This window comes from Vanderwaltozyma polyspora, genomic scaffold (assembly GCF_000150035.1).
Source record: "Vanderwaltozyma polyspora DSM 70294 KpolScaffold1018 genomic scaffold, whole genome shotgun sequence".
NCBI lineage: Eukaryota > Fungi > Ascomycota > Saccharomycetes > Saccharomycetales > Saccharomycetaceae > Vanderwaltozyma > Vanderwaltozyma polyspora.
Window position 1 is genome coordinate 98,408 of NW_001834694.1, and position 15,043 is coordinate 113,450.

General features: G+C 31.0%; 1 protein-coding gene across 1 annotated transcript; it reads right to left on the reverse strand.

Moving 5' to 3' along the window:
• Window positions 1-10,655: 10,655 nt before the first annotated feature.
• Window positions 10,656-11,534, reverse strand: NAT4 (N-terminal L-serine N(alpha)-acetyltransferase NatD; the record flags this gene model as incomplete). Its single annotated transcript, XM_001647313.1, has 1 exon — window positions 10,656-11,534. One exon carries the CDS (start codon window positions 11,532-11,534, stop codon window positions 10,656-10,658), a length of 879 nt encoding a protein of 292 aa, XP_001647363.1.
• Between the last annotated feature and the right edge of the window lie 3,509 nt (window positions 11,535-15,043).

Below are 15,043 nucleotides of genomic sequence, written 5' to 3' on the forward strand. Positions count from 1 at the left end.
TTTATAATAATTATTATTAGTATTATTATTAGTATTATCTTGAAAGAAAAATATATGATTATAATAGAAAATTAACAAAGATTTGATTAGAAATTAATTAAATTGTAAAGTAGAATATAATCAAAATAAAAAAAATTAAAATTCGAAACTTCCTAAGGTATATTTAAATTAGGATGAATAATTGATTCATAGAGATATATCTTTAACAATTGAGAAAGAAGAAAGAAAGAAACGAACAAACAAACAAAGAAAAGAAAGAAAGAAATTCCAAACAAGATACAAGAAAAAGCCATGATAGTAATAATAATAATTTAAATCAACTGAACTCTTCTCAGGATTAAACTCCATCGAGTAATGTAAGATTACGATTACTTCAAGTGAGAAATAAGAACTAGGGGAATGAGTACTCAATTAAGGTTCGAAAGTATTCATATATATACCGTTGTGCATAGCATCGAAGTAGAAGTATCATATAAAAAAAAACCCAAGAATACTAATATACTAACACAATTAATACAATATAATACAATATGTTAGTACTTAATAGGAATAGAGGGTAGGGTTAATTGCAACTAGTTTCATGATACAATTCAACTAGCTATTTTGATTCTAACTAGTTGCTGTTGCTGTTGCTATTGCCATTCCTATTGCCCCTGCTCCACCTTCAATATCAATCAAGTTCAGTAGCAATTTAATGGATATATATCTCTTTAATGTGTGTATATGTGTGTATTTATTTTTTTTTCTCTCTTTCCAACTTTCTTGGATTTGATGAAGGCATATAATACCACTAGTGATGATGAAGATGACGAAGTTGTTGTTTCTTTCCCTTGACCAGTGTGAGTACATACAGAAGGTTAGTTTCCTCCACCACAGCCAGGTATATGTAGAGATGGGATATATAGATAGATAGACAGATAGATAGATATTAAACAATTATTATAATTACCCTTTATAACCGTTCGGTCAACTTATCCTGATTCTCTTCATATAAACCTTAAATAAGTAAAGCAGAGATAGAACCAAGAGATCAGACCCAGAACTGGCGGAACAACCACCAAAAGAACCAAGACATCATTAAAGATTTTAAAACCAATTTTAATTGGAATAAAAATTCTAGCAGATAGGTTTCTGTTTTGAAATGTTGTCAGATAATTTCTTATTACAGCGTGTTCAAGAACCAATGAGGGATTGAAAACCGTTAAACTAGTAACCTTAAATTAATTCTTGTATTACAAAATTTGATATATATTTTACTACAGTCTCATGCAAGATTTATCCGCTTTTTAATTCCAAATGTCACAACCTTTACTTTTGCAATCTCTTGGGTAGCTTAACAGTGCGATGCCTCCCATAACTTCAAAGCCATGTCTCTCTCTCTCTGTGTGTGTATGTGTGTATGTGTGTATGTATATGTGTATCTGGTTCTTCTGTTCTATTTTTCTGCCTTTCCCTTTACCTTCCCAAGCATAAAAAGAAAACAGCCAGAGTATGTTTGTTACGCTATGATTATGCTATCAATGAATTAATCAATCAGTCAGCTCTTGAGCTTTAGAGCTCTTGGGTGAGTCGAGTAGACTAGAGTAGATGAATCAATCAATGAATCGATTCATTGATTGATTCATTGATTGATTCATTGATGTATAAGAGGGATCAAAAAGTAACTTATCTTAACTGTTTCTCGGCTGAATCTGTTGGGATAAAGTGGGCATCAAGGTATTAAGATATTGATAGGGGAGAGGGGAGAGATTGGATGGGTTAATTCAATGTTAGTTTGGTTTATTATCTTGTATTGTAGAAGGTTAGCTATTTATTCTGCTCTATTCTGTTCAATTTAGTACCGTAAGCTTGTGTTTCCTGTCTTGTGGGAAGGGAAAGGGAGGTGAGGGGAGGGGAGAGAAACACGAGGGGGAGGGACAGAATAAGAGGGAGATTTGTTGGTAAAATAGAGGGGGGGACCAAGGAAGCGGAGGGGAGAGGGAAGGGAAGCAGGGAATACTGTCTATAAGAATGTATATACTATACCATTTTATGCTATGCTATGCTATGCTATGCAATGTAATGTTATGCTATGTAAAGTTATACTATGCTATTCTAAACCAAACTAAACTAAACTAAACTTAAGCTTGGTAATTGTAAAATTGTACTAATGCGACATTATTATATTTGTCAATATGAGGAAGCACAGAGACACAAGAAGATGTTGGATTTCAAATAATCAGAAATCAGAAATCAATTGAAATAACAGCATTTCAATTGAGCTTTTTCTTGTTCATTGAAAGAAAACAGACAGAGAAAAAGAAAGAGTAATAGCCTGATTGTAATGAAAATCTAAACTTTTTTTAAGAAAACTTAAATCTATTATCTCAAGTTCTATCTATGGTTTAATCTTATCATGCACTGCCAATCCACATGATGTCAGTGAATTCACAGCTATTTTATTTTTTAATTTTTACTTTCTTCTTGATCTATTCTTTCCTATTCTATCTTATTATATTCAATTACACTATAGTATAGAGTATAGTAATTGATGATATTCATCAATTATTGTCTCCCAGGCTATCCTTATATCCAAGAATGGAATCAGAAACTGAAGGAAGAAGGGAAAACAGGAATAGTCCCAATCCTATTTTATTTTACTGCTTCAGTAAGGTAGATTCGACAGATATAATTGTTTTCCACTAGAACTTTTCCGTTATTCTTGTGGTCTCTTTCCCTTTTCAATCAAGATGGTTTCTCTTTCACATACACACAATTGATCCTATGATTATACAAAATGAAATCAGAGGAAATCAAATGAAATCATACTGTCTGCCAGAAACTTACTTCCTTCAAGGTATTACAATACAAGAAGGAATAATTAAAAAAAAAATTACAACAAACATGTAATAGGAAATTACTTTGGTTTTTAACTTTGTTACACCGATCTATGTAGCAAGTAAGCTAACTAGAAAGCATTGGCTCTCTACTTTAGCTTTTATTCCATTCTAGCCGTAAACCAAACCAAGTCAAACCAAACTAAACTAAGCTAAGCTAAGCTAAGCTAAGTTAAGTTAAGCTAAACTAAGCTAAACTAAACTAAGTTAAGTTAGGTGAAATAAAGTAAAGTTAATCGAGATATCATAATTCGTCGCCGTATTGTTAAACCTAACAGAAATATAAGAGCAGGGAATAGCAGTAACCTTCCGGGAGAGGGAGAGAGTTTATAACAAGTAAAAATAAATCCTTGCTAGTTAATAGTAGTTGTTCTTATTATAGAATTATTAAGATTTCCCAAGAGTAATTGAAATTTTGTCATGAGCAACAACAACAATAATAATAGCGACAACGCAACAATTAAACTGCTGATGTGAGAACTAGAGGAACACTAGGGTATTGTTAGTCGATATATACCTCTGATTGCCTTTTTTTAAAGAAAAGAAAAAATAAATAAAAACACTATTTATTTTTTTACATCAAGGTAGAAATTATATCAAACTTTCAATTCCATAATCATCATCGTCAGAATATTCAACGCTATTCTTTTACATCTCCAATCATTTATAGTTTTGTTCTTGATATTCTAAAACCTATTCTTGACGTTTTGAAATATATTCAAAACAAAAAATATTAATTTAATTTAATTTAATTATTACTACTTACAGAGAATTATGAACTGCGGAAAAGTTGCTATTTCACTGGTTTAAGCTAATTAACTATTACTGATCTAAGTAATACCATTCTATATATGCATGTATCAGTGGGAAAAATATCTTTATTTTATTACTAGTTAGTTCAATCCTCCTGTTTTACTTTCTTTCACTGTCATCATCTCTCTTTATAGAAAGAACAAAGAAAGAACGTGAGAGAAAAAAAAGTGAGGCAACAAGTTCAATTAGTACAGCTTTATTGATCTTCAACGATGGTGTAAATTTCGTTATAGTTGTTTTTTTATGAAATATACTGTATTTTTCAATAAGCTTCTTTTTCCCCTTTCCACTACTCTTAGGTATATACAAAAATTTCAGAAGTCTGTACAATCATCACTTCAAGAAATTTGTTGGTATATATTTTGAATTATAAGAAATTTAACTACAATTGGTTTATTGGTTTTTGTCTCATACCATTACGAACAGTACTAACATGCTGCCCTTCTATTTTAATAATTGTAACCAACAAAAATCTTATTTTACCCACAAATAATCAAAATAAATTGAAACTACTATTTCGATTGTTTCTTACAATATAATATGTAACCTAAATTTAATTTTACTGCAATCTTTGAGTTGATTAATCAATTAAGATGATATGTGCAGTTATTATTTTGTATTAAAGACGTAAGGGTTAAATATCACCGAGTTAACAAAAATGACGCTGTACAGATTAAATACAAATTATTTAAAAAAAAAAAATTAGGATTCGTACAGAAACTTTTACTCGCAAAACCTCAATTACATCAAGAAAAGAAAAATAGACTAGCTTAAACTAAAACAGCTTTTAACTGATCAATAAACTATCTAACGTTTTTGTGAATTAACTAATATATTTAAATAAATTTTAAATTTTGGTATATAAATAGTACATTATACACACAATTAAATTAGAATAGCTAAGGTACTACAAAAAGTTCATTGGGGAGTTTTCTAGAACATTGATCTTCTACTATATGTATTGTATAGCATTTTTTGTAAAATATGGTATAGATATTACTAATATTAAATAAGAAGATACGAAAAATACTAGTTGTTAACAGATTTTATTCGAATATTATTAAGTGACAGTAAATTCTGTTCACTCTTTGAAGTAAATTTGTAAACTGAAATGCCCATTTGCAGAAGTTATACCAATCTTAAAATTTTCTATTTGTCCATATAGTAATAACTTTGATAATTGAAATTATTTAACCTAACTTAAAGCTGTATTGTCAGAGTGATACTAAGAGTGAATGCGTGACTGAATGTCTTCCTGGATGCATGAGAAGGTGTGTAAGTATATTTATATTCCATAATGAAGGTACATTAATCTTGCTCTGCCTCTCTCACTGACATTACATTCAACAAATAACGTTTTGTACCAATGCTGTCGTACCTACTGTTTTAGATTTTGCGTTTTCTGATAAATTGATTGATAGATCTCATGAGAAGTTTCAGAGGACTTTTCTTCAATGCCTTCAGAGATGGGTTGATAGATAACTAAATAGATGTATACCGACTACCTACAAAGCCGGTTCTTACTTTTAAAATACTTTAATTCGCTCAATATTTGTTCGATTTAGAATAAGTAGATGAAAGAATTCTAAGTACAACAATTAATGAAAACCCTTTCAAATAAGTATTTATTAGATGTATACAATCACTATTGCCACTGGTAGTAGTGCTATAATTCCAATTTCTATCAATTGGTTGTACTGCTGCAGTAAAAATTTAAGAAAAGAAACACAATATAAAGGTCATTATCAGCACAGATTGTTAACTTTAAACAGAAATCAGTTCGGTATACAATGATATGCGGATTTCGTTATAATAATAAGTTGATTAAAGTAAAAGCTTCTAACCACTACGCTAGTTTACGTTAAATGATTTGTTGGTTCACTAACAAAGAAATTTTAAAAAATTTCTATGCATGTACTATTCTATCTACCCAGTCAGTAGTGAAAGCAAATAAAAATATATAGGATCTACGAAGAAATTATTCTTATAAATCAAATAAGCAATCCGATTTATATTATTTTATCTTTTGCTACTAATTCAACACCACTCCATTTAGACTACAGTTCCTAAAATACAAGAGAGTTCTTAGAACACTGTTAACCAGTTAACTTTGATGAATTAATAGAGATACAGCGTACAGTAAAAGAAATAAGACACATCTACCTATCTTCTGATATATTCCTAACTTCTCTATCTATATATTTTAACTTAACAGCAATATTTGGTACAACACATTCTTTAACGGCTGCAAGGACTGCATCATTAATTTTACACATCCACTGTTACAACAACGGATGATTCTATCCACCCACCATCTCTACAGAAATATTATTCAAGGTTCTTTTTCCAATTAGCTGAGATGAATCAAGGCTAGGCAGAGCTACATTAGTTGCTAAAAGAGATGGAAGGAGATACAGAAAGCTAGGATAAAAGAAGTAACAAAGATTTCTATCTTTATTTAAAATTCTATAGTTCTTCTTTAATTGGCACTATCAAACACACCTACCTCAGCAAGAACTATTCTACTTTATCATCTGTATGGATGAGCTTGTCAAGGAAATTAAATGTAACAATATTTCAAATAAATCTGTTGAGAACAACGATCTCATCATATCCACCCTCACTACTTCTTGCTATTACAAACCTACTGACTGTGTTGATATAGGATGCCAATGACATCTTCACAAGTTGTCAAATTCAAGACAAGGAAGGTACAGACAGAGAAAGAAAGAGAGAACATAGATAAAAGCCCAAAAAATACATAGAAATCGGCAGCAACAACTACTAGTACTAATTAATGGTAACATGTTTCTCTAGATAACCTTGGAAGCTAAGTAAAGTGGAATTACTTTTACTGTACTGTAGATATGTCTAATAGCGATATTTGTTGTCGAATCTCTACCTTAACAAAGGTTTTTTTGACGACAATTTAACAGCAATAAAGTGCTTCTTTGTTAACGGAGAAGAAGAACTAATGATGGATGAGGATTCCGGATGAAACCTTGGAGAGTTTGTTGCATGCATACAATTTAAAAGTAACTAAGAACAAGATCAGATTCTTAGGAGCTTCTCAGTAAGCAAGAAAGGAAAAAAAAGTTTTTTTCCTATCAAAATGAACAATAGTACTACATAATGACAAGTACATGGAATTATTTCAATGTTATAAGCGAGTTGGTAAGCGTACACATCATCACAGTATTTCTAGAAAATACGTCAATTCATCCTACTTCATTTGTGTTTTCTCTGAGCCACACTGGAAAAATTAGCAATCTATAAGAATCAGAGGATTCTTTAAATGTTACTGAAGTTCTTAGATTATTTACATATTAAACCTAACAGACCTTATTTAGCTTCAGCAGTCATGTCAGAAATTTAAGTTTTACAATTTGTACTAAACCTTCTTTACATTAGAAAATTTTTTGCATTTAGATACTTGAATATCTATGTATCTTGTTGTGGGAAAGATCGAATAACCTTGTTTCATATTCATTAAAAAGGAATTCGAACTCTAAGAGAAGTTTCTGATTATGGTTCAAGAGATTTGCTACAGTAAAATGTATCTACAGTTAAATTTATCTGCACTATTATACAGTTGTTGTTGTTGTTGTTGTTGTTGTTGTTGTTGTTGTTGTTTTTTTTTCATTTTTTTTGTTACGTTGGTTCTATATTTCATCATATAGCTAACATATTAAAAACTTACTGTAAAAATTGATTGAGTAATGGCTTCTTTCTTTCTGAGAACAAACAGCCCACTAGACAGTTCATTATTGTAATATCATTAAAGAATAACTTAAATTTTTTACTTACTGAATTGAAAGAGCAACTTACTGCACCATACTATTCAATTCATCTATTCTAGAAGCTTTTTCTAAACTAGACACGTTAACAAATTTGATTTATAATATTTTTCTTCTAACTATTCATAGCCTTTCTAGTAAATACCATACCATTCAAACTTCTAAAAATACACGTACTTAGTTTGTTACATAAGCTCTTTATGAATTCTCGAAGCAAAATATTAGTTGATTAAAATATAATTAATTACTGCTGTAATTAATTCTACAGTTATTGACGAAGCTGCTGATTGATGTTGGTTAGTTGAATCAATTACACTGTTCAACCGATTTCGATCACACTAAAAATCTATCTCTAACATTCAGTCAGTAGCTTATATGCGTGATAAAATTTCATCGTACTAATCAAACTTGCAGATATTGGCATATGGATGGTTTAAAACAACTTGAATAGACACAATTGGGCCTTTCTTGAAAACCTGTTCAAGCAATAAACACCTTAAGAAATGGAAAAGGAGCTTGTTTTCATCACAATTACAGATGAATTAGCAACGAAGTTACACTCACAATAAATTATTTAAATTGTTGGAAATTCATCATCATGTTTGTCAGTGAGATTCGTAATGCGTTTATTTTATCCAATTAATATTACCTATTTTAGGTTTTTATTATTGGGGTTTAGTAAGAGTATAAAGAATAATATCTACATTTTGGTATTGTAATTAATCGTTGTGATGAACGATCAGTAGTAGTTAAACTGTTTTAAAATTTTATAAAACTTGTTTGTATTTTCACATGAGTAAAAAAAGTGATGAAATCGATGTATTAAATTCAATTATTGGCTGGCCCTTATAGATTTAATATTTATCATCCAGTAATATTTAACAAATTGCATTTCATACATAACCAAACTAGTTGTTATTAAAATACTTGGTATTTATTTAGTATTCTCGATTAGGAAATAGTAAATGTCCAGAACTGCAAGGGTATCAATTGTATAGGATGTCATTGTTGAATGATTGTGCAAACATCACGTTTTGTTTTATATCTTCTTAGTTTGTTAGTTTTTATTCAAAATCTACAGAATGATATGTTTCTTTAAACCTTAAACTCTTATTTTGCTAGCATCATCCATGTAACCCAACACTCAAACAATAAATAACCATGCAAAACTGGCAATTCAATTCAATTATGGTCAGTTACAAAATAAGAAGTGAAGTGTCAATAAACTAACATTGAGAAGCAATGAATGTAGGTTCAAGTCAAATCAATAGAACACATGCCTGACTTTACAGTTAATTTGATCCAATGATAATTGAGCAAGTGAACCCATCTGGTCCCAGTGTTAAAGGTAACCAAGGTAATATACCAATAGCAATTGTAATTGCATTTTATCCTTTTAAAAGATAACAAGTGGAACGTTCATGCACTGAGTTGATGCTTTTAAGCTTTATTAATCTGAAATAGTATCAATGACGCAATAATGACGCTTCTTCATCTAGTGTCCATTAATATAACAATATATTCTATACTACGTCACCGCCAATTTTACATACTTTTGAAAAAGAAACAAAACAAAATTGCAAGATCTTGCAATTTTATTTTGTCTCTTCAGTCATCACTCCCATGCCATATTCTTAAATTCAAGTAAAACTAATGTTAGGTCTTGAAACAAGCTTATTTAGTTTAAGGAGGGATTACTACAAGATACCATTAAATATTATTATTAAAAATTCCAAATAGCAATAATATGCTATGGAATCAAATCATCGAGCTAACAATCATGATGAAGTTTATATCAATTTCCGTTCTGGCCATACAAGTTTTCTATTCAGTGGTGATTAATTCTTAGCTGAAGATATTTATTTGTACACCAAGTAGTTAATGCCCAGTTCAACTGGAACGAACACCTTGTCAAAAATTGCAGGATATGATACCAAGAAATGAATAGATATAACCTTAATAGAGGCTGTAATAAAAGAGAGTGTCTAGCTTCTCTGTTGTACAACATGTAGTGAGTAAATGTACTATTTATGTTATGGATATTTTATAGAGTTAATTTCCGTTTGATATCTGCTGATATCCACTCGTCGTGACGATATAGTAACATATGACTTGTTAATATCTCGATAAAGTAAGCGAATCCAATCACTTGTTGCGGTGGTTCGTGGTACATCCGATAATGGTAAACGGTATTCAATCCAAATCGAGCCAAACAGGTTTCCCCCTTCTATCATTAAAGCGCATTTACACAAACCCCACAATTTTTATATGTTTCTTGTTAGGTAGCTGTAACTTAAAGAGATGCTATTGAGATAATATCATTCAGCACTAAATTTTATAAGTACAACATAAAAAGATAACGAGGGGTCTTAGAGTCTAATGGTCTTCAATTACTTAATTGTACTTGGATTACGAACTACTTAGATATGTTAAAATTCTATTTGTAAAGTATTTTTTTTCTATCATAAGTTATTACTATTCGATCATTTTATTTGACAAAGTGCATTACTCGTATGCTCTTTATTTTTCCTATTATTATAACAAGGTTTGCTAGAAGTTTTCTTAACGATATAGCTAAAAAAACACGCAATTAAGTTATTGATCAATCAGATATGATATGTCTTGCTCATGTAGAATATATTGGTAAGAATTGAAAAAATGTTTCACTGCAGCATGCATCAACTAAATTTGATTTTCTCTTCTTTTTATTTTGCCGTACATTAAGCAGTTTAGCGTAACTTAGAATTTACATGAAAGTTGGTAATTACACCCCTTTCACTAAGTTGAACTAACGATTTGGCACTAGTATCTTCATGCTGATTCAGGATGTAACATTAGACAACAATTAGAGTTGGAGCTCGATCATATTCCAATGAAATGAGTTAATTTCACTCTTTATAAGAAAAGTGTCGAAATTAGTTATATTTTAAGAAATCTTGGATCTTGTGAAGAGGCAGTTGAAAATGGAGTAATTTCAATTTCATGTTTTTGTTCTCTATTATATCGAGTGTTGGTTGTTGACCCATCCCTCCGGATTTTTCAATCCTTGTTAAAGTCATTTTCTTAACCTAACAAAACAAAAATGGCTCTTCTTTATTAGCTCTTACACCAAGTTTCAAATTAATTCATTACACCTCTTTTCCATCAAAATGTTACAGTTGTTAGAGAATTATTTACATTGACAATTCAGTTGAATTTTGTTTGACTCTGGTATTGGTAGAAATAATAAGTAGTAATCTGGCTTTTTAATTATTTTTTTAATAGGTTTTGATGTTGTTAATCGTGATGAAGGTTCGTTATTTTTTGATTCTAATGCAATAGTCGTGCTTCTTGTTCTTCTTTTCTGTGGTAAAATTATTTTATCTCTTGGGGAATCAGGAGTGTATAGCATACCAATTTTTTTATAAAAATTAATAGCATTAATATTATTACTGAATACAGTTAATTCTAAAGCAATAATATTTTTTTGATAATCTTTGTTTAAAATTTCAATAGTTTTCTTCAAATAATTTGTAATTAAAATTGTACCTAATTTTTGATTTCTTATAAGTTCCAATAATTGAATTTCATAAAGGTAAATTACAGCTGCTGTAGAATTTGAGAGTTCATTTGAATCATTATCAGTAGGAACCACAAGGCTTGGATCATCGGTGATCATGAATGACATGAACAAGAGTGGTTCTTTAGTGATGTCATCATTATAAATTACATAAAGTAATCCCTCAGATTTCATTTCCACTATCTTATTTTCTTTCCATGGCTTTTCATTACAGTAAATTTTTGAACTTTTCTCCAAATATATTGGACCTAAATTATTATCTAAAATATCTAGTAATTTATTCAAAACAACATCACATTTAACATTATCTTTGTAATAACTTAAAACATTATTACGGACATCTATTTGATTATTCTTTGAATCAATTGCGATCAATTGTCTATGTAATACCTTTTTTTGGTTACTAGTGGATGAGTTATCATTCAGTAATTCTAAAGTTTCTGGGAATATATTCTCCGCAACATCAACTAAATGTAATAACTCAGACATTAGTAAAATGGGGAGATAACCTTAAGCTTTGATGTAATTTTTGTTGTTTTGTCTTTTTTTTCTTGACTTCTCTCTCTTATATGTCTGTGATTGATTATATTAGTAATAATAAGTATCCATCAGAATGGCATACGACTGCGAATTGGTGTATTCTTTTCTAATATCAATTAAATAAACCAATTGGGATTTAACCAAGTGATAATGGTAACGCTGAACATGTTATGGGATATTTATGCTCGAGATGTAAAAAAAGAAGATTAGGGTTGGTTATCCAAAGTTTCTATAATCGATTTCGAGTTCGAAATTGAGTTCGAAATTGAGTAGACAATAACAATATACCTATCTATCCAAAATGGAAATGCGAAATTAACTTGGTAAATTTCTTTTTTTGCTTTTTGCTTTTTATTTTTTTGAATTTTGAATTTTGAATTTTGCAATGACGAAAAATGAGAATGCCCCGGTAAGAGAGCGAGAGGGAGCAGTAGAACACTGACAGTGGTAGGTTTAGAATTATCGGTTTCGGTTACGGTTGTAGCACAGAGGGATTCAAGATCTGAGATTCAAGATTCAAGATTCAAAATTTGTGATTAATAAGCTAGAATCTAACGTTTTGGAAAGGGTTAGCTGGTTTTAATCTAATTGAGTATAGGTTCAAGCAGATATTACTAGGAAGGAAGGAAGGAAGGAAGGAAGGAAGGGGGAGGGAGTAAGATATTATATAACAAAACAGTGGATCCAAAAAGTGTAGTGTGTCACTTCAAAAAAAATTTTTTTTTCACTTGGCAACAATACGGTCCATCTTGTAAATGCAACGTTGTAAAAGACAATGATAGCATCATCTGTTTTTTTTTTGCATTGCCAGTTTGGTATCTGGCTGTTTGTTTCCGCAATCGCCTGCCAAATACAGGTCGTTGATCTTGATTTCTGTTGCTGCTGCTCGAGTCAGCAGAACAAAACAAAGTGAAGCAAGGTGTTGAGCAGGGTAAAAAGCCAGACGGAAAAGAATCAATCTGTTCAAAAATCGCGTCAGACGAAGAAAGGTGAAGGGATATGAAAAACGTGGTGGACGCGATGCGCAGTTCTGACTGCAAGATTTGTTTGCCCTTGAACGACAATTACTCAATCTGGCAACTGTATTGACGTATTTTCCGCAGAGGGAATCTGTTACCTGATTCGGAATTAGACTTAGACTTAGAATTAGAGACTGAGCAAGAACAGATCGGTAGGTCCTTCTGTCTGTCGAGCTGTCATATCTCCGGCTTGTTTCTCCAGTTATCTCCCGGTCCCTCGGTCTCCCTCTCTTTCTCTTTCTCTTTCTCTTTCTCTTTCTCTTTCTCGTTGTTGCTGTTGCTGTTGCTGTTGCTACTTCTGTGATTGTCGTTGTTACCCGTGTTTGTGTCTACGTCTTTGTCCATGTCCGTTCCCCCCCCTCCCCCTTGCTCTCTCCGCCCTGTCATTCGGTAGTTCCTTTGATCAGGTGCAAGGGGTTGCTCTCTAGGCAGCTTATGTTAGCAAACTTTATTATATAGATCTCTCGGCTTATCCGATTTTGCTCTTGCTCTTGTTCTTGTTCTCGTTCTTGTTCTTGTTGTTACTGTATCCTATACTCTTCATGACAATACAACACGGAAGGGAAGAGAGGATAGAGCCGAAACAAAAAGCAATAACTGCAATTCAGCTTATGTTACCTCACCTTCTTCTCTTTCTTCCCCACAACAGAATTAAACCATCCAAGAAACAATACAACTTCAGGGAGATGCATATATATAACAAGAAAGTGAAGTAAACTAGTTCAGGGAAACTATTCTATTCAGGCTATCGATCAATCAATCAATCATCCATCTATTCCAATCTGATATGATATGATATGATCTGAACTCAATTGAACTAAATTGGATAGAATTGAATTCACAGCTCACAACTACGTATATATGATTTCATTCCATATTTCCTCCTACACTCACATTCAGCAGGGGAAATTTCTGTTAGGCTACAACAACGGCAACGATTTTATTTTTTTTGCCTTCTGCTTTTTAACAAAAGTTTTCTCCCATCACAGTACACTACAATTGTAATCCAGTCTTGATCTTGATGTCATTTCTCCGATTAATCTGGCCATCAAAACCATCCAACATCTTAATGTAGTGTTGAATTACAAACAACTCATACATCTTCCAAGATGTATTTCATGCATCAATTGCATATTTTTTTCTTGGTTTCGCTCAATCTGGGAAGGAAGAGAAGGAAACAGAGACAACTAAAAAAAATTGTTCATAGCATATAAAACCCTAACTATCTATTATCACTACCAACCAATAACAGATTTTAATGTTAATACAACAATAACAACTCATTTTTTTCTACCTTTTTCTTTTTTTTTGTTGGGTTCGCCTGATCCTGTCTTAATCATCAAGCAAAAGGGAAATTAAATGATATACAGTAAGAAAGATCACAAAACTTAATTCGGTAACTGAAAAATGGTTCGATAATTTATTTCATCAGTAATTCATTTCACATTTAAAAATAGAAAGTACGAAAAAAAAATCTTGATTTGTTTTCATTTTATTTAATAGGGACTATCCCTTCTGCACTTTTCCTTCCCCTTCAAAAGAAAGCCAAATTTAAAACAAAAAATAATTATGAGGATCAATATCAAAATTTGGATTGATATCACACAGCAGCTCATTCCAAAATTTCTATTATTATTATTATTATTATTATTATTATTATTATTATTATTTTTTAAGCATTATTATCATTTTCAGTTACGTAATTTCTTTCCTTAAGCGAAGCATATCATCCATCAACTGAAACAAAAAAGAAATGAAAGAAAAAAAAACATTCATAGTTGATCAGTTACTGTCATGCCTGTTATCTTTTCCAAGGTATGTAATTGTAATCGTAAATGTGGTTGTATTTGCAGCTGAAACTAGTATTAACAAATCAATGTCACATTTTAAAGATATCTTACTCTAATACTTATTTCAAAATATACTCAATCTCTTAAAAGAGAAAAAAATTTGATAATAAAAATATCCTTATTTTGGGTTGTTTGCTTCTTGCTTCTTACCCATACCCAATCTTGCTGTTATTTTTGAACTATTTTTCCTTTTGGATCTCTCTTATAATGTTCTTCAATGTATGAACTTCCGATATTTTAGAGGCTCGTTTTGTAATCAGCTACTCTTGGACTTGTATGGGAAAAAACAAATTGACGTCAAAAAAAATCGAATTGGCTATTAGTATTGCTGGTAAAAGAGGGTAGAAAATAAATTAAAATCAAAAAAGGTTGATTGCAATTGTAATTGGAAATAAAAAAGAAACAGCTATCTTAAATGGGAAGTGGAAGATGCAACGTCAGGATTACGTTTTTCAATCTGCATATCAACGTTATTACACACATCATGCATCATAAATAGATTTTAATTAATTTAGAATAAAAGCCACATTCGGGTCACATCAACTTTTGCAGTGCTTATTGACCGTCTGCTTTTCTTCTTCTTCATCCT